Source organism: Oenanthe melanoleuca, chromosome 2 (assembly GCF_029582105.1).
Source record: "Oenanthe melanoleuca isolate GR-GAL-2019-014 chromosome 2, OMel1.0, whole genome shotgun sequence".
NCBI lineage: Eukaryota > Metazoa > Chordata > Aves > Passeriformes > Muscicapidae > Oenanthe > Oenanthe melanoleuca.
Window position 1 is genome coordinate 144,191,898 of NC_079335.1, and position 19,139 is coordinate 144,211,036.

General features: G+C 47.2%; 1 protein-coding gene across 2 annotated transcripts in view; it reads left to right on the top strand.

Moving 5' to 3' along the window:
- Nucleotides 1-18,406, top strand: part of PLCD1 (phospholipase C delta 1) — a 48,920-nt gene extending 30,514 nt beyond the window's left edge. For both annotated transcript variants that reach the window (XM_056484615.1, XM_056484614.1), the window contains exons 5-15: nucleotides 1,135-1,363; nucleotides 2,367-2,568; nucleotides 4,363-4,507; nucleotides 5,509-5,658; nucleotides 11,082-11,243; nucleotides 12,536-12,692; nucleotides 12,992-13,108; nucleotides 14,403-14,581; nucleotides 15,056-15,188; nucleotides 16,800-16,949; nucleotides 17,258-18,406. In XM_056484615.1, coding sequence (XP_056340590.1) covers nucleotides 1,135-1,363; nucleotides 2,367-2,568; nucleotides 4,363-4,507; nucleotides 5,509-5,658; nucleotides 11,082-11,243; nucleotides 12,536-12,692; nucleotides 12,992-13,108; nucleotides 14,403-14,581; nucleotides 15,056-15,188; nucleotides 16,800-16,949; nucleotides 17,258-17,349 — 1,716 coding nt within the window. In that variant the 3' untranslated portion in view covers nucleotides 17,350-18,406. The remainder of the gene's footprint in view (nucleotides 1-1,134; nucleotides 1,364-2,366; nucleotides 2,569-4,362; nucleotides 4,508-5,508; nucleotides 5,659-11,081; nucleotides 11,244-12,535; nucleotides 12,693-12,991; nucleotides 13,109-14,402; nucleotides 14,582-15,055; nucleotides 15,189-16,799; nucleotides 16,950-17,257) is intronic.
- Nucleotides 18,407-19,139: the final 733 nt, after the last annotated feature.

Here is a 19,139-nt window from a genome sequence, read left to right on the forward strand (position 1 = left end):
GAAGGATTTGCAGGGAATGAAAATCCCTTATTACCATCTTGGGACACTGCCAAAGCCACCATGGCCATCACTGAGATCACTGGCGGAGCTAGGTTGAGATTAGTGTGAGGCTGGTTAAACTAAAACAGGCATTTTCATCATAAAAACCAGGAAAATAGCTCTATCTGTCACAGGGGATCAAAGATGGAAAGCAATTTAATTCCTCTGGTTTGACAAGTTGAAGAATGCTGCTAGGAACAAACAACAAAATTAATATCAGGATTTGCCACAGGAAAAAAAAAAAAAAAGTTCTTTCTGATGAAAAATTGAACCTGGGAGTATTTTAAATAAACTGGAAAAACTTGTTTTTGGAAAAGTTGTGTCCTTCATGGAGGCATTAACATATGTATCTCAAGCTCCCCATCTTTCATGGTCAGTCAGGTCCTTGGCTGTGGTGCTCTGTCACAGATGGTATCTGCTGGAAAAGTTCAAACCCCAGAGGAAGATGGAGAATCTGAATTACAGTTCCTTGTGAGAAGATAATATCTCATTTGAAATCTGTGGGGATTTTTTTATGTGGCAAGCTTTGGATGAGAATGGAAAATTTCCATGGAGAGGTGGATTTTTTCATACCTAGACATGCTCATGTTTAGCAGTTGTGGGGTTTTAAGTTGTTTTTGATTCCATTTTTGCAAACAGCCCTGCTGTGAGTCTTGACAACCTCTCAAAGTCTGAGCCACTGAGGTCAAAGGGAGGGTTCTTTTTGCTTAACTTACTGCATTTTTGGCTATACTCTATCACTATTTAAAATAGTTAATAGTTTCCCTTTATTCCTCCTGAGATTAAGAATTAAATTTCTTTTAACCTCTGATTTGTGCCTGGATTATTTTGAGCTGAAGCACACCAAGTGATGGAACTCAAAGCTGGTGCTTTTGAGCAGACTGATAATGTATAAATGCTGATAATTTAACTGTTTTATGACCATTGGCCTTGTCAATGAGAGCCATTGTCATTGACCACGTGCTCCTCACTCACTGGCCAGTAACTCTTTGCAATTATTTTGTGTTCTGCGTTGTGTAGCCCTGGTGCAGATTACGGCTGGCCTATGCCAGAAGGAAAGAAGGTTTTCACTCCTTCTCCCCTCTACGTTTACAGCACTGTGACAAGTCCAAAACAGAGGCTCTGGAGGATGATGAGATAGAGGAATTTTACAAGATACTGACAGAGAGGAAGGAAATAGACAGCATCTTCCAAGTGTACTCGGACCCTGAAGGGTTCATGTCCTGCCAGAACCTGGTGAGGTTTCTCTATGAGATCCAGCAGGAAGAAGATGCTGTTGTTGCTGCCCCTGCCTTAATTCAGAGATATGAGCCAAATGAAAGAGGTAGGTTGAAAACCATGGCTGGCTTGCTTCAAAATCTTGTTTTTTTGATGAACTATGAATTGCATTGCTGTTGGTTTTTTTTTTTTTTCTATAGTCATGTGTATTATTTTCTCCCCAGCTGCTTCTAAAACACCACTCTCCTAGGGGGAGGGCAGAGGAGAGGATGGGAAATCTCTCTCCAATTTTATTTTGGGTGCACTGAACAGCAGGAGAGGGATTGATACAGGTTTGACCAGAGGATGATGAAAATCCTGAGGGGAAGACTCGGGTTATTCATGTGGTTTTTTGAGGCTGAGAATGTAGCAATATTTGTGTTCTCCAGAAGCTGGAGTGGAGGCAGATGTCCTTAATGGTGGGCACCTGTAAAGCCATCTGCAGATGAGATCTCTGGGGAGAGGCCAAGGAGGTGACAGCTGTTCAGGAGGCAGCCACTGAACTGTCTGTCTGCACAAATGTGGGTGAATCAGCAGTCTGGAGCACCTCGGAGGATGTGTTCAAAGAGCCAGCTCAGAATCATGGCTGGTTTCCACTGTCCTGCTATTCCTCCAGGAGAGGGACAAGGTTTTGCAGCTGTCAGGCTTTAGGATTAGACTGAGATCTAGTTCAGTCCCTCAAAATGGGCAGTAATTCTGTATTTCCTCTTTGCAAGTCGTGTGTTTCACTGGATAATCCAGACAGGATTTATCTGGCTGTGTTCAGACATCTGACAGCTTCTCTGGGTTGAAATGCTCAAATGGGGATTTTCATGCTGTAAATCTCTAGAGACAGATGAGGTAAGGTCTGTCTTTGACACTTTTAAGATGTTATCAAGGACAGTAAAGGGGCTTGTGAAGGGCCTTTAGAAGGATTTTCAGGCAGCTGAAGGTGTCATCCTTGTCTGGAGAACATCAGTATCTCTGGTTTGACTGACTGCCTGGGGCACAGATGCACTGTGGTGAAGGTGGTGGCACAGCCTGTGGTGTCACATTTTCATTGTGGGGCTTTCTTTCTCTTTTCCTGGCAGCCAAGAGGGGCAATGCCATGACCAAGGATGGTTTCCTGATGTACCTGCTGTCAGATGAGGGGAACATCTTCAACCCCTCCCACCGGAGAGTTTACCAGGACATGAGCCAGCCTCTCAGCCACTACCTGGTGTCATCCTCACACAACACCTATCTGATGGAAGACCAGATCACAGGGCCAAGCAGCACAGAGGCCTATATCAGGTGAGGAGTGTGTTTGCTGGTGTGTGTTTGGGAGGTTAACCTCTTTCTTTTAGAAGATGTAAGTCTCTTCTTATGAAGCAATCTCCCACCAGACAGATAATGTGGGCTGGCTCATGTTTCCAGCTTGGCTGTGCCCTCCTTTTCACAGCTCTTTGACCTGGGTCTCATCTGGTGTCCACCTGTAGTCCCAAAACTACATTTGGAAGCAGTATAAAATACATGTAGTCAGATGGAGGCTGGATTACAGCCATCTGACATGCTGTTTTCAAAGCATGATGCTGAGGGGGTGTTTCATTCCCCAAAATTTGACATGGAAGAGTGCAAGGAGCTTACAAGATACAAAGATTCCAGCTGCAGGTCTGGAAGGAGCCAAAATGATTCATAGAGTCATGGTGCTGATGCTCTGCCCTGCTTTTTGGGAGAAGCCCATGGCAGGGACTGTCCCCACAACCATGCAGGAGTTTGTTTTTGAGCAAGCAAAAAAAAAAAGAGGTGGAATGTGAACTGGTGGAACAAGGTGAGTGATCAGGAGAATTTACACCTGGTCCCTTTTTAACCTCTCAAATATTCCCACAGCACCCTGCACTGAGCATTAGGTGTTGCCTGTGTCTGCCTGTTGTCTGATGTCTCATGGCCAGATGGGTGCAGTGACCTTGAGTAACTTACACACCCACCTTTCCTTACTCCTTGTTTGATCAGGTGAGACTGTGTTTCCTTATGAGCCAGTCAACAGCAATCCTGCCTTTGTTTATGACTTATTCTCAGGAGCAATGACTGACTGGAGTCACAAGGTCAAAGGTTTCAAGAGTGAAACCTGGCACAAGTTACTTCTCATTAGCTCTTTGAATTCATCTTAGTCTTAAAATTATAGATATATATTTTGGTTGGAAAAAAAAAAAAATCACATGATTCTGAACGGGTTTCCCAGAGATGCTGTGGATGCTCCATCCCTGGAAGTGTCCAAGGCCAGGTTGGAGAGGGCTCTGAGAGACCTGGGATAGTGGAAGTTGTCCCTTCCCATGGCAGGGGCTGGAACTGGATGGTCTTTAAGGGCCCTTCCAACTCAAACCATTCTGTGATTCTATTGCAATGAGCTAAAGGAGTTGTGTAATCTGAAATGTTTAGGGAATTACTGTAAAGAGACAAGATCACCTCCTAGATAGATGGTGGGGGAATCCACATTTGAAAATAAACTGAAATGGAAGTATGGATATGTAAAGGTGGGAATTTCACCTTTGGAAATTCAGTCTGTAGACTCAGTTTAGGAAACTGGCCCTCAGCAGTCTCCTCAGCTGTGGTGGAGCTCCCACGGCTCCCTCCTTCCCCCCCAGCTCTGAGGATTTATCCCTCATGTCATATCAGAGATAGATGAAGAAATCACATCATCTAAACTTTGAGACCTGGCTTCTAAGGCTGACTGTCATTCTTCCACTGCAGCCACTCTTGATTTTATCTTCTCTTCACCATCTTTGGGAAAGACTTGGGGCACAGTCATCAGTGTCCTTTCTCATCTGGCACTCTCTATGTCTTATTCTTTGGATAATTCTACCTTGGACTTCCACTACCTTATTTCTCAGATCCTTCTGTGCTTTCCTTTCTCAACCTTGAGATCTCTTTGCTGATTTCACCTGATCCCATCCTTTATCTGCTTTCCTGTTTCTCCAAGCTCCTTTCTTCTCCCTTGCTCCCTGAACTTCCTTCAGTCTTCCCAGGCAGCACCTGTGCCTGGTGTACCCTCACTTGGAGATGGAGCAGAAGGTGCAGAAGCCAACCAGGTCCCTTCTTTGTTTCCAGAGCCCTGACCAAAGGCTGTCGCTGTGTGGAGCTGGATTGCTGGGATGGCCCCAACTCAGAGCCCGTCATTTATCACGGCTACACTCTCACCTCCAAGATCCTCTTCAGTGATGTCATTAAGGCCATCAAGAACTATGCATTCAAAGTAAGGATGAGGGACTTCTTCTCATGTTGCACAACCCAGGACTGACAGTAGAGCTCTTCTCTCCCAGCACAGAGCAGAAGCAATGAAAGCTTCACCTCAGCAAGGACAGGATGTGTCCTTCTGTCCTTCTGTGCTGTGCTTCCTGCAGAGATCCATTCCTGGGGCTTGCTGCATAGGGAGAGCACCTTCTGAGGATGGGTCTGAAGCTGTGCCAGCACAGCTGCATCCTGCACCCCACTGCAAGGGCAGTGATGCCCGGAATCCTGAGCATACCTGGTGGGAAACAGCAGCAAGCCCATGGTTTATGTGGCTTTGATGCCTCAGGGTCTGTTTCTTGTTTAGAGGAAGCCATGTGCATGTTTTGGATGTGCTTTTGTTCTGCTTTAAAAGGGATGAGCATTGCTGGAGTCCTGTATGGCAGCAGGCCTCAGAAAACCTTAGCTCTGTCCAGCTCACTGGACTCTCTGCTGTTTTCCTTCAGTGCACTTTGGATCTGGTGTCAGGTTTTGTTTGGGGCCATAAAGAAGTGACAATGACAATAATGACAATGCCTTCAGCACACAGAATGACCTGGGGGCACAGGGAACCAGATCAGGCCTCTGCAGGAATGGAGGAAGGATAGATATCACTTAAGGGTTTGAGCAAACCCTGTGGTTTTACAGCCCCCTTCCCAGTCCCCTCTGAAGGTGGGCAGGAAGGTGCTCAGACCCACAGTGCAAGTGGAGAATGGAGGCACAGGGAGTGCCCAGAAAGTCTGTGAGAGGCAATCCTGACCCATCCTGCTGCCTTCTCCATTGGATCATCATCTCTGGAAGGCATCTGCACAGATCTGAGTAACTACTGCACAGTTAAATCTGTCCATTTTTAACAAATCCTCGTTTTAGGAGACATACTCATTCCCAGAGAAAACAGCCCAGGGGTTCATCCCAGTTGCTCCAGACTGGTGAAACTGCAGTGAAATCACTCACTGATGGTGTGTGTGTGTTGCTGTCTTGTTCCAGACCTCACCTTACCCTGTCATCCTCTCCCTGGAGAACCACTGCAGCGTGGAGCAGCAGAAGGTCATGGCCCAGCACATGACCACCATCCTGCAGGACATGCTCTTGGTTGCCCCAGTGGATGGAAACAAATCCCAGTTCCCCTCCCCAGAGGTAAGCAAGGCCACTCCAGCACGTTCTGCCTTCTGAGGGCTGGACAAGAGGGAAGTTTTTCTTCTTCTTGAGTGCAAAGTTCAAAACTCAAGGGGAAAACCACTGCAAGGAGCCTGAAGGTGTATTAGACACAAAATGTCCTGCCATTGAGTGTGTCCTGGGGCAGCCATTGGGAATGGCTGGGGATGGTGGGGATGGAGATATCCATGGAAAAAGGGAAGCAGGAGGCTGCCTGGAGATGCCCCTTGGATTCCCAGGAATCAGGGCAGCTGTCAGGCTGGGAGCTGAGCCCTGGCCTGGCAAGAGGAAAGAGCTACACAGCCCTCAGCAGTGGCCACCACTATAAAATCATTAGCTGACAGAAAAAACTGGAAATGGAGTCTTGATATGAAAAATATGTCTCCCAAACAGGAGCCAAAAAGGAAACATTAGTCTATTTCCACCCATGTGGTTTGTGCTTTCTTTCTTTCTTTTTCTTTTTCTCTTTCTTTTTCTCTTTTTCTCTTTCTTTTTCTCTTTCTTTTTCTCTTTCTCTCTTTCTTTTTCTCTTTCTTTCTCTCTTCTTCTCTTTCTTTCTCTCTCTCTTTCTCTTTTTCTCTCTCTTTCTCTCTTTCTCTCTTTCCTTCCTTCCCTTCCTTTCCTTCCTTCTTTCTTTCTCCTTCCTTCCCTCCCCTTTGGCTGAAACAGACTCCTGTACAGTTAGCTGCAGTTCCCTTTAAATTGCATTTCTTTGCTCATTCACCAAAAATTGGATGAACATGCCTATCAGAGCTGGAAGGAGTTTGTGGGTGAGATAAAGCTGGCAGTCAGCAGGGGAGAAAGGAGAGGAAAACAATCCACCCAGAATATCTTCTGTATTTGTTCTTCCTCTTCCTTTATCTCTTTTCCCTTTCTGACTTTCCCCTTTTGTTTGGGAGTGTCATGCCTCGTTTGATACAATGCCTGGCACAGAGGGAAGCTCCTCTGGGCTGATCCCTAAGCACCAGGGCAATAAATTAGGATGAATTGTAATTTTTACTGCTGCTGCTTCAGCAGGACTTTGTCTCTGGCACAGACAAGGTGCCTCCAGTGGGAGAAGTGACTCTCCCAGGGTGAGGACACTCCCAGCACGGAGATCAGTCTTTGCAGGCTCTTACTGAGCTGGAAAAACATGTCTTCAGTGTCCCCTCCTGACTTGCTGTTTATCCTGGTGCAGGATCAGGAAAACTGCTGATGGCTTTTCAGCTGATGGCAATGATATGATGAAAGAAAGGAGAAACACCAAGCAAAGCAATGTGATTTATGAGTGTAAGGGGATGACCCCAACTTCCCAAAGATGTTTTTTCCATGCCTGTGCTCATCAAACCATCCTGGTTTTGATTGCCCAAGCAGACACAGGGCCCCACTGAACACAATGCCCAGATCTACCCTAGGGAATGGGTTTGGGCTGATCTGCTCCACTGATCCTTTAGTGTAAATAGGGAAAAATGGCCAATGTTGCAACACCTGTCCTTTTCCTTCTGGTACTTTTCCTCTGCCTTCCTGTTGTGTGAAGTAGGACAGTGCAAAGGGCTGAAATGCTGATTTTTTTCGGGTGTAAAATACATTAAAACTGAACCATGAGGGAAAAACAAACAAACAAACCAGGAATCTCTTGGCTTTTCCACTCCCTTGTGGTGTTTACATGAGGAAAGCCGGGACAACAAGGTATTTTTTATATCAGGAAAAGGGTGGGATCTGCCACTGGGCAAAGGGCTGGAGGCTGTAAACACAAACAGTCAAAGGATTGCTGCCGATTGTGTCAGCAGATAAAAAAAGGCAGTAATTAAAGGAAGATTGACACAGTTTGGATTTGTGCTAACGATTCACAGCACAGCCCGGGGCAGGACTCTGATTTATTAGGCTCCATTCAGGAACAGTGTTGGGCTACCCTAAATATCTCCCCCAAGCTGCTGTCTTTAGTTTAGCAGTGAATTACAGGCTGTTGGATGAAAGGCCAAAAGCCACATAAAAGCTCCAGGCAGCACCAGGGTCGTAGGGAGGAGCTGATCCAGTCCCTGCTGCTGGTGGGTTTTGCCCTTCTGCCTCTGTCCTTAAATCCCAGCTAGAGATGCTGCAAAGCCACAGCCCTGGAATGAGACTAGAACTGCTCCCAGTGTTGGAACTATTCAGTGTATTGAGTGTGTCTGAAATCCCTACAGTTCTTTGTACAGGCATCCCCTGTTTATGAGGACACTGGCTTTGGGCATCACCCACACATTGTGTGTCAGTGTGGCTCCAGGTCCATCTGCACTTCTCTGTTCCTCCAGCCTTAGCCCAGCTTGTCTGCAGTGCATCTTCTTGCCTGAAGTTCTTGAGCTAAGTTTCCTTCAGTCCTCCAAAACCTCCTTCAGTAATGTTTCTTCCCTTTCCTGGAGACTCTCCCCATCCTCTGGTGCAACACTTGAGTTTGCAGCTGAAGGACATACACAGGTGGAGATGTGATATCAATCTGCACATCTCATGGATGTGAATCTCACCTCTTCTCAGAAGTCTGGAGAGGTGGATATCCTCATCCTGAGGGTGGGATGTCGGGTGGTGGTGCCCAGACCCTGGACTGTGTCCCTGAGCACTTCACTCAGGGCTCCTTTGGGGAAGCAGAGGAGTTGGAGGTGTTGTCCACCTCCTCCTCAGTGTTTGCCCAAACAGAGGAGGAATCACACCCTGGGAGTGTTTGGTTTCCTCTGTTGACTCTAAAGGAGGTGCTGAAGCCACAGAAAGTTTGTTGAGGTGGATCACTTTACAAATCTTCCATTCACACGGAGATGAAACTGGAATTCAGACCCTGCTGTGGCTCTCAGGTTGCTCTTAGGGGCAGGAAGTTTCAGGTGGATAATCTTTTAGATTATCAGGTGCAGATCTTTTAAAACCCTCTGCTCATTACAGCTCTGCTGCTCCTGATACAATCAGCTTTCCTTTAAGATGGTTTCCATATTCCAGTGTTGTCAGGACCATTTCACCTGCAGAGCTGAGCTTGTTCAGTGTGCAGTGGGAAAGGTGGGAGGGCAGATGAGCTGCATTCAGAGGGACTAGGGAATGCCAATTATAGGGCATGTGAAGAAGGGCTGGAGTTCCAGCAGCCACTCCACTGTGTGTTCTCAGTGGAGTCCAATGTCCTTGTAGCCTTTCCTGGGGTTGTACTCCACCTTGGGCTTCCCACAGACAGCTGGGATGGCTTTATGGCCTACTTGGAGAACATTTATTGAGTATTTCAGCAATTGCTTCCTCCTAAAACAAGGGATCTGCTCAGCAGAGCTGAACTGATGAGCTGAGTGTCTTTTGCCTCAGGCTAGAAATACTTAATATCACATGGAGGGGAACTAAGAGAGAAGGAGCAAGGGCATGTGTGTGTCTGTGACTGTATCAGCTTATTTAAAACCTTGATAAAGAAGATGAACTCTCAGATTTAGGGCTTTGCTTCCTCTGCAGGGAGGATTCACTGCAGTGCTGCTACAGGATAGCACCTTTTGCAGGAAATGGGGATGAAAATACCTCTATTCTTGTGGACAGATAAGCCAATGGATCTCCTCTGTGCCAGGAATTGCACCTCCCACTTGCTGTGCAGGCTGAATGGGAGAAGCCTAAATAGCTTAATTACCTGCTGGTAATTAAGAATCAAGCAGGCTGCCCCAAATACCTTATCTGTAGTTCTCCACTGCTGAGCTGTGAGGGGAAGCAGTAACATTTCTTGTGGGCCATTAGAAAGCAGAGGTAGATAATATATTAAATACCAGGGTGGTACCTGCAGCCTGCAGGGGACAAGAGGGGCTAAAAGCTCACACAGAACTGGATTTTGTGGTGGAAGAGCAGTGTAGAGCTGGGTGTTGAGGCAGGAGGGTGGAAGGGACATGAGAGCAGCAGGATGAAGTCAGGATCTGAAGATGAGCTGACTCATCTCCCAGCCCTGGATGTGAGGAAGCAGAGGATGGTCTGGGGATGGGGAATTGGGTATTGCTGTGCTCTGATTGCTCCTTTGAGTGACAGGGAAAGTGCCCCAGTGTAAACTGCTCATTCCTGGTAGCTGAATAAAAATGCTCTTGGCTGCTGCCTCAGGTGCCAGTGTTGGATTTCTGCTCAAACTCAGCTTCATCCACAGCTTTGCCAGGTGAAGAGGAGTGGGGCTGGTCCCTGGAAAGGTGTGAGGGGGAATGGGGTCCTTTGAAAATGCCTGTGCTGTTTTATAAAAGATTCTTGGTTTTTCAGAGTCCTGTCATTTGAATGTGGTGGGGTTTTGTTGCTTTTGCTGTTGCAGAAAAGGTAAATATAGGGTGTTGCTGAGGAAGGGGGAACATGTTACACAGCCAGAGGGGTTGTAATTCCAAGATGGCATTTTTCTGGAATAACTCACAAATAACTCACTCTCCAAAGCTAGGAGTACCAGACACATCCAGGTGGCAGCAAATCTCCTGTTCCTGGAAGCTGCCAGGTCTAGTGGTGCTCTTGATTTTAAGGCATAACCCAAACCATTCACCTTTCTCTGTACTTCTCCCCATCCCAAGCCTTGCTGCTGCCTTGTTTGGGCTCTAAATCATCCATTTCCAGGCTGCAGCCTTCCTCCCACAGCCAGGGCTTGCACTAAGGATACATCAGTGGTGAGGGGTCACATGAAAGAGGCTGGAGAGAATTGATTCAGCACAAGGAAGGTGCTGCCAGGACTCCTTCACCAGCTGTGATGCACTGGTGCATGCTGCTGGCTGTGCTCAGTGTTGCACCATCCCAGCAGTGCCAGGAGAAGCTGCTCCCTGAAGAGGATTTAGTATTTGAAAGGGTCTGGGAACTCCTCCTGAGGCTCCCAGAACCCAAAGGTGTCACCTGCAAAGTGCCAAATGTATAAAAATTCCATGTCTGCTGTGCATGAGGCACCTGTCCAGAATTTATTGGACCTCTCTCCCCATTAAAATGTCTGTGGAGCAGAGGCTGCACTGCCTCAGTCCCTGCTTGGATCTCAGTTTCCAGAGTTGTGCACAGGTTTGTAACCACACACTGCAGAGCAAGGAGTGGATTAAAAACAGGCCACATAGAGGGGCAAAAATGGTGCCACAGATTTCTTCCAGCAGCCCAGACCTCCAGGGTCTGCCTTGTTTGCTGAGCAACATTTCAGTCCTGAAAAAACAAACAAAAAAAAGTGCATTTTAATTATATTGAACAGCACAACTGTTTCAGCTGTCTGGTTGAGGGGATGGTCAGCTTTACAGCAGAGGGGAATCACTCAGGGCTCTCTGGGGTTTTCAGGCTCATGGCTTGTGGTCTCAGTGCAAAAACAGACTTATTTTTACCTGTGTCTCTGGGTAATAACCAGTCACTGATGCAGCTATAAAAGCACAGGTTACAGCTGAGGGGCTTCTTCAGGGTGAGTCAGAACCTTCTCTAACCACCAGGTGTTTTGTCTGCTTTTCCTTGTGCAGCAATTGAAAGGGAAGATCCTGGTGAAAGGCAAGAAGCTGAGCAGGCAGGAGGACCCCATCAATGGCAACAACAACCTGGAGGCTGAGGATGTCTCTGATGAAGATGAAGCAGCTGAAATTGAAGATGAATCTGTGAAGACCAAGGTGGAGCAGAAGGGGAAGGTAAGTGAAAGAAGAGATCACTGAGAAATCACTTTTTGGGTGGGTTTTATACCATGCCCAAAGAACTAAAAAACAGAAAAGCAGTTAAAATGCCATTTCTCATGTGTTCCCAGCCAAGACAGGTCTCAGTGTGGTTTCAGCTACTCAGCTGGGGATATGTAAGGGTGGATTGTTGAAAATGCTGGGGCAGAGGATCCTGGTGCTTGCCCAGCTTAATGACCTCTGTCCCAAGCACAGAGATCTTGCAGAACCAGCCAAGCAAAAAGGGTTGGCTTCTTTCTCTAAGAGGAGGCTGCAGTGGGGACAGAACATGTAGCATTTATGGAAGCAGAGGAAGGGCATATGTCTGTCTGTTGTATTTCCAGAAATCTGTTTGTCATGGCATAGCCATGACTTTGGCTTTTGCAGTCACATTTTGGGATATGCCTGCACCCTCACTGGCTGCTTGTTTCTCACCTGGAAGAGGGAGGAAGGGAAGATATGTGGTGAAGGGGTGGCCAGTTACTAAAGCAGTTTGTATGATGATTTCTGGAAGGAAAAGGCTGGCCTTTACACAAGTGTTCTGCCCCATCATGTGAGGAAATGGATTTTTCCAGGTCCTTGTGAAGCCCATGTCCCTCACAGGGTGGCTTCACAGGTGACACAGACACATTCAGCCCCACTGATGGCAAAGCTGGTTGGTGTTACCTCTGCATCTGGTCTGATTTATGTTTCCCTTTGATGAGTTGCTCACTCTTTGTGTGTCTTATTTATTTCTCTGCTCTCTATTCAATAACATGTACATTATTTTGACATCTGTGACTTTCTTTTCTTGCCCCTGATGGGGGCTGGGGACTCTCACTTGCACCAATGAATGTGGCTGTGGAGTTGGAATCATCAAAGCATTGTGACAACTCCTAGTTCAAGGGGGGAAAAGCCCAAGCTCTGTGGAGGCCAAAACACCTTTCTCTTCCCTTTATTTCCAGGTTGGCATGCCTGGGACCAGGACAATATGGAAGAGTCATTGCTAAGGCTCTGCTGTAGTTTAGCACCTGGAGACAGATGTGGGTTCTGAAATACAAATGATCCTGCAGAGAGCAGCAAGGAAGGGCATCCCACCAACAAAGGGGGAATCTTTCCCCAACCTTTCCTGCACAGAGGGCACACCACCAGAGTGTTGAGATTGTGCATCTTTTTTTGTGGAAGTGGTGGAGAAAAGAAGCCCCAGGGGTCCTATAGGGAAAACACAACTTGCACTTTTGAGCACAACAGCAAAAACTCCCCACAAACATCTCACTCTTTTTTTTTTTTAGAGTGACACCTTGAAGCTGGCCAAGGAGCTGTCAGACATAGTTGTTTACTGCAAGAGTGTCCACTTTGAAGGCTTTGATGACCCCAACCATCCTCGGGCTTTCTATGAGATGTCATCGTTCTCGGAGAGCAAAGCTCTGAAACTGGCCCAGGAGTCTGGTACGTGTGTTCTTCCCTCCTCTGTCCCTGCTCCCCAAAAAGGGACAGCTAATGGTGGAAAAGGCATCCCAAAAACCATGGGCTGTATCTCTGCTCAAGCAAGTCACTGAGAAAAGTAGGAGGAACTTAATAATCCTCGAGGCTGTTACCAAGAAGGGCATTTTTGGAGGAAATTTTGGAGGTTCCCATTCAGCCAGCCTTGCCAGGAAGAGGGGAACACACAGCAACTGCAAAAGAGATAAAAGTAACCCCACCACTGAAAAGGCCATTTTCTTCTGTTTTTTTTCCTTTCTCTGTAGGAACCAGTTTTATCCATCACAACATCAGGCACCTGAGCCGGATCTACCCTGCAGGCTGGAGGACAGATTCTTCCAACTACAGCCCCGTGGACTTGTGGAATGTTGGCTGCCAGATTGGTGGGTGTCCCTGGGAGCCTGGAGGGGTCCCTGGCTGGTCACCCATGTCCTGGCTGTGGAGGGCTTCAGCTGAGGCAGAATCTCCAGCCCTTGGCAGCCAAAGGCTCAGCAGCCACTGGGAGAAACCAGCTTTCCAAACAATGCCCAGTGACTTTCCCTAGACCATTTTCTGTCTCAAATCCCTTAGGAGAGGCTTTTCTGCACATGAATGTGCAAATCTCTGCAGTTTCACTGTCAGCAGAGTTATTGCCAATTAACAAAGGAGGAGAGAGCATGAGCTCTGTGGATACAGGTAGCACCCCTTGGTTTGGCCTCAGGACAAACCTAGTGGGGGACACCACCAGTTCCCTTGGGGAAGGCCAGACCTGAATTCAGTATTTGAGCACCTAAAATAAGATTTTTCAGAAGCCCTGAGTACTTTCAGCTCCCAGGAAAACCAGTGCACTGCAGTTATCAAAGTCTTGCTGCAGGTGGAAATATTGGGGAGTGCCTTAAAATGCTCTCAGCCTTCAAGTATGAGCAGGTATGAAGGACATGTGACCAGGATAAATTTCTGTGTCTTAAGAGATGTCTTAGGTGTTGCTAAAGAGTTTAAAATCATCCTTGAGGAAATCAGGGGAGCCCTGAGAGCTGCTGGGGTCCATGTGCATTCCCTGTGTGGTATCAGTGGCTGTTCACAGAGACTGCTCCAGGTTTTACATCAATGCCTTTAAAAAAGGTATTGACAAATTGGGAAGAATACAAGGAATGTGCCTGGTGTTAGAACACCATGAGGCTTGATCTATTTTGGGCAGCAGACAGTAAAGAGGTCACAGCTTGATCACAGCTCTGTGCTGCCACCTGAGGAGTTCAGACAATGAGGAGCTCTCTGGTCCAAACAACAGAGGCTTTGATGCCCCTAGGGATGGCAAATGGAAACAGGCAGATCTGGGCTGGAAAGAAGGTTTTATAATGAGGCTAAGTAGCCAGAGAAATTATCTGAGAGGGTTTTGCTGGCTTCAATACAGGAGAGAGCTCCTTCAGCATAGAAATGAAGAGGTTTATCTAAGAGAGGCAGTTTTCTAGGTAGCATAAATTCCTTGCAGGACAATTTTTGATCCTGGGGAAGGCAGGATGGCTGTAATGGCTCCTCCTGTCTCTGTCACCTCTGAATGCTAGCAGGCTCTGAGGGTCAGAGTTTACCACTGCTCTTTGAAGCATGGAAAAGCCAGTGTTTATGTCCATGAACAGAATTAGCATGAAAAGATTCCTATTGATTTATCTGAATGACTGAAGTTATTTATTTATGTTACAGTTGCCCTAAATTTCCAGACAGCAGGCACAGAAATGGATGTGTACCAGGGTCGGTTCCAGGACAATGGGTTTTCTGGGTATGTCTTAAAGCCAGAATTCCTCCGGGATGAACAAACCAAATTCAACCCAAAATCCATCACAGAAGGAACATGGGGGACAAAGAAGAAGCTCCTGCTTAAAGTAAGAATAGAAGTTGGGAAACATCTCAGTAACATCCATTTATGGGGGGGTGTGTAGGTTGTACCTTCTTCTCCTGGTCCTGCCTTCAGTGTTGTCCTAACCCTGCTGATTTCCCACATCTGGGGGCTCTCATGGGTTTGGATCCTCCAGGGATCTGCTCACATGTTTATGTTGGGCAATAGGTTAATGGCAGCACTCACTGTCACTCAGAACCAGCAGTCACCTCTGGTGTTCCCAATGCCAGCTGAGCACTGTGGGGACAGACAGAAAAGCTGTCCCAAAGCCAGCTGGCTGGGCTGGAGCAAGGTTCTTTAGGTGCTTTAGCTCATGCCAGCTTCCTCTGAAGGATGTCACAGCAGCAGCTGTGAAAGGGCAGCAGCAGCCTCTCCTGCATTCCTGGGGAAGGAGAGGCAATCTTCCAGGGAGCCCCTTCTCCTAGTGATGAACTGACCTCTTCCCCTGTTTCCTCCACAGATAATCTCTGGTCAGCAGCTGCCAAAGGTGAACAAGAGCAAGAACTCCATTGTGGATCCCAAGGTGACAATAGAGATCCATGGAGTCCAGCAGGACAACAACAAGAAGCAGACCAAAGTCGTCGAGAACAATGGTGAGGGGGTTCCTCCAAGCTCTGCTCCCATGGGCAGGAACCTTTTCTGTTCCTTGGGTAGACCTGCCCAGGGCACCCAGAGTGCCCACACTAAGCAGATACATGGGGTGTTGTTCTTCTGGTGTTTGGAGACAGAAATTCCCTGTTAAACACCATCAGCCATGTGAGTTGTTTGGGGCTGGCTGCCAGATTTGCTGAGCTAGAGCTTTGGAAATGCTCTTTACCTCCATGCAAATCCAGAGATTTGATCTCGTTGTACCCCAAAACTGTCACAAACTCAGAAAATATTGATGTTGCAAGGAACTTCAGTGGTGTCTGTTCCAGCCTCTGCCTGAAGCAGGGCCATACAGAATTTACTCAAGCTGCTCAAGGTGTTGCCCAGATGAATTTTGAATATCTCAGAAGCTGGAGGACCATTTCTTACCAGTCAGACATGGCTGTGGCTCCCCTCTGTGCACTGAGGGTTTGAATATTATTGCCTTCTGCACCAACACACACACCGCTTTTCTGTGTGGAGTAAGAGCCAAGCACTGGAAAGCTGGTGCATATTTTCCTGCCTGCTAACAATGTTTCCCTTTTCCTCTTTCCTGTTTGAGTAAATCTGGCCCTGCTCCTAAAGCTCGTGGCCATTTCCCTCCCTACAATAATTTTTACAGCCTGTCAAGTGAAAGTTGTGTAGGGAACATTTCAGACCTGCCAGGCCTGTTCCTCAGGGCTGCTGAGCACTCCCAGCCCTTCTCCAGCTGGAACAATGCTGGAATGGTGCTGGAATGATAAGTGCTGCCTTGTGGAAAGCAAATCAAACAATAAAGACACCACAGGACCATCTCAGTACCTTCAGGGCCAGGTGAAAAATCCCTGTCTCCTGCTGAATCACTCACAAACCCAGCAGGCTGCAGGTGGCATTTTGCTGTCCTTGGTCTCTGCTGTGCACAGGCAGAAGGTTTCCAACAGGATCTCTCCTGTTTGCTTCTGGGGAGTGGTTTATTGACACTGCTCCTGCCATGGCCTGGAGAGAGGGCACTGAGCTTGCTCTGCATTTCATGTGTGTCAGTCTCAGTTTTGTTTGCTTTGTGATTCTGGACCACATGACCCTTTTCCTGACTTGATGATGCTTTTTGTCATCAGACATTCCTCATTAACTTTCCTTGCAGACAGGTGAATTGGGGTACTTAGTGTTGCTTAGATGGATGTATCTCAAGCCTTTAAGGCCCCAGAAGGCTGTCTCAACACAAAAGCACAGCTTTCCTCTCTTCCCTCCCCTGGTTTAGGGCTATAAAAGTTTGCATCTGTCCAATGGCAACCAAAGACAGCCATGTGCCATCCAGCAAGAGCCTGTGGGGCAGAGCTGAGTTCCTCCCCTCTCCTGCACCTCATTCTTTTCTAGGACCAAGGTCAGCAGTGAACAGCCCAAGCTGAAGGATTTATTAATTCCATGTAGCAAATCACAGTATTAAAGCTGGGAACAAGTCTCTTGGCAGCTCCTAAGAGCCTTGGTCTAGGTCAGGTCAGGTTGACAGTCAGGAAGAGTCTCCATCCATTTACAAACACCTCAGACCACCATTCCTACTGCCAGCATCTCTGACCTCCATCCTTGTCTGTGGTGCCCAGGCTTCAACCCAAACTGGAATGAAGAGTTTACATTTGACATAGAGGTCCCTGCACTTGCCCTGGTCCGGTTTGTGGTGGAAGACTTTGACATGTCGACCAAGAATGACTTCATTGGGCAGTACACCCTTCCCTTCACGAGTCTGAAGCAAGGTAAGGCCCTGCTGGGTGCTCCTCACAGCCACTGAGCCCTTTGGGCAGCTCCAGTGTCCTGGATGAGTGCCCCAGATCCATCACAGCTGGGGTCAGAGTGGATTTTTGGGGTAGCTGTCTCCTTTGTCACCAGAGATTTTGGGCACATTGTGTTACCCACACTCAGAGCTGTGCCTCTGGGACCTGCCTGCTCAGGATCCTGTGGGAAGCTGGGACAGGGAGGTGTTTGTGCAGGGTCTTGGCAAACACCAGCAAATCCTTTCCCAACTGGACTAAAGGCCATGTCCCATCTGTGTCTGTGCTCCCAGGTTATCGCCACATCCACCTCCTGACCAAGAATGGAGACCCCTACTCCTCCTCCACCCTCTTTGTCTACGTCAGTATCCAGGACAGTGATTAGCAGCTGCTCCTCCAGGCCACAGTGAGACTCCCTGCAGAGCTGGAAGGAATTCAGAGTGTGAGCAGTGCCAGGGTCAGTCCCCAGCACCTTCCCTGGAGCAGCACCCGATGTGAGACAGCCATGCACCTCCTCCTGCTGCCTGCTGGAACCATCCTAATGCTGCTCTTGAGATTTTGTACCTGTTCTACCAATCCAGCTGTGGTTTTAGTTCACTTTATTTTGATTTTTTTATTATTAATGTTGCTTTTAGTGAGAGGATAGGGACTCCTTTTTTAGTGAAGCACAGCTCTTGGGTTGGGCTCGGTCAGGCATCTGGGCAAAGCACCCAACATGTGTGCAAGGAAAAGTCTCCCTCAGCACTGCAATCAGTGGCCAGGTGCCAGGTGACTCCTTGCAGCTGCAGGTGTCAGCCATCCTTCAGCATGTGGAGTCCAGAATGGGGCCACCATTCCCCTCCTTTCTGTTACAGATTAAAGAAGAAAGCTGCACTACAAAGCCCCGTCTTATGTAACCCGAGTTTCCTTTTGTGTTGTAATAAAAAATACATGAGCACTACTCTGCCTGTGTGCCTGGCTCTCAGCCAGCCCACTTTGCATTCAAAGCCAGCCTCTCATCCTGTGAAGGAGAAAGAAGCTGCTGAACAGCAGATTTCCCTCTGACCCAAAGTGAAACCCACTCAAAGGGACCTCAGAGAAGGTCTTTTGCCAAAGACAGTGAAAACATGCTCAACAACTGCCAGCAGGGCTTTTTTTTTTGTTTTGTTTTTTTAATACAGTAGAACTTTGTGTTTTTACAGAAAAATGTCATTTTTTTAACAGAGAGGGAGTAAATGTTGTAAGTCCTAGCAGGTCCCAGTTGCACTGTAGAGGTAACCCAGCACGAGAGTGTTTTGAGAACAGCACAGTATTTATGGCAACGAGTGATTTGTCTTCAAGTAGAACTACAGAGTTAAGGGAATGTTGTTGAAATAAAATAATATATATTTTGAAGTGCCAACTCTGTTACTAACAGTATGTTAGACAATTAAAAGTTTTAAAAAAATTCTGGAAGGATTCAATTACTTGCACTGTTTGCCTCTTTGTCCTACTTGAATGCAACATACATTAATTTGGAAATAGACCTGCTTGATCTCTTAAATTGTCAGGCTTCCTGGGGGTTCTGATCCCTAGGGGTGAAGATGAGGGGCTGATGCCAAAGATGTTAATGTCCTTTTAAACATATGCTGGTCATCTTTTTTTTTTTTTTTTTTTTTTTTTTTTTAGCCCAAAATAGCCTGGATTTGGTGATTCTTAGGCCCACTGCAAAGCTGGGTTTCATTTAGTCCTCCTTGGAGTTTGTTATGCTGCAGTGAACACTACTGGATACATTGATTTTTCCTCTTGACTGCAATACAGTGTGATGTAACCAGTGGCAGATTAAATGTGAATTAAACCCACACCTCCAAGGCTGGTACTGCATTTAGAACCAGCCAGGTGTTAGAGCTCAGGAGTGGCCAGCAAGGCAGAGCCACCTCTGGGATGGGGCACATTGTTGGGGACACATTTGAAGGCCAAGGATGGAACATCCACCCAGGGACAGCCTGAGTTTGGTCCCTGCTCCCAGTGTGCTCTCAGCACTTTGTTTTAGGGAGCCATGGGATGAAAAGTGCAGGTGAAGGTGGTAAGAATCAGCTCTTGTGGAGTAAATTAGGAAGAATTTCTTTCCTGTGAGAGCAGTGAGGCACTGGGAGAGGTTTCCCAGAGAAGTTGTGGGTGCCCCATCGCTGGGAATGTTCAAGGCCACTGTGGATG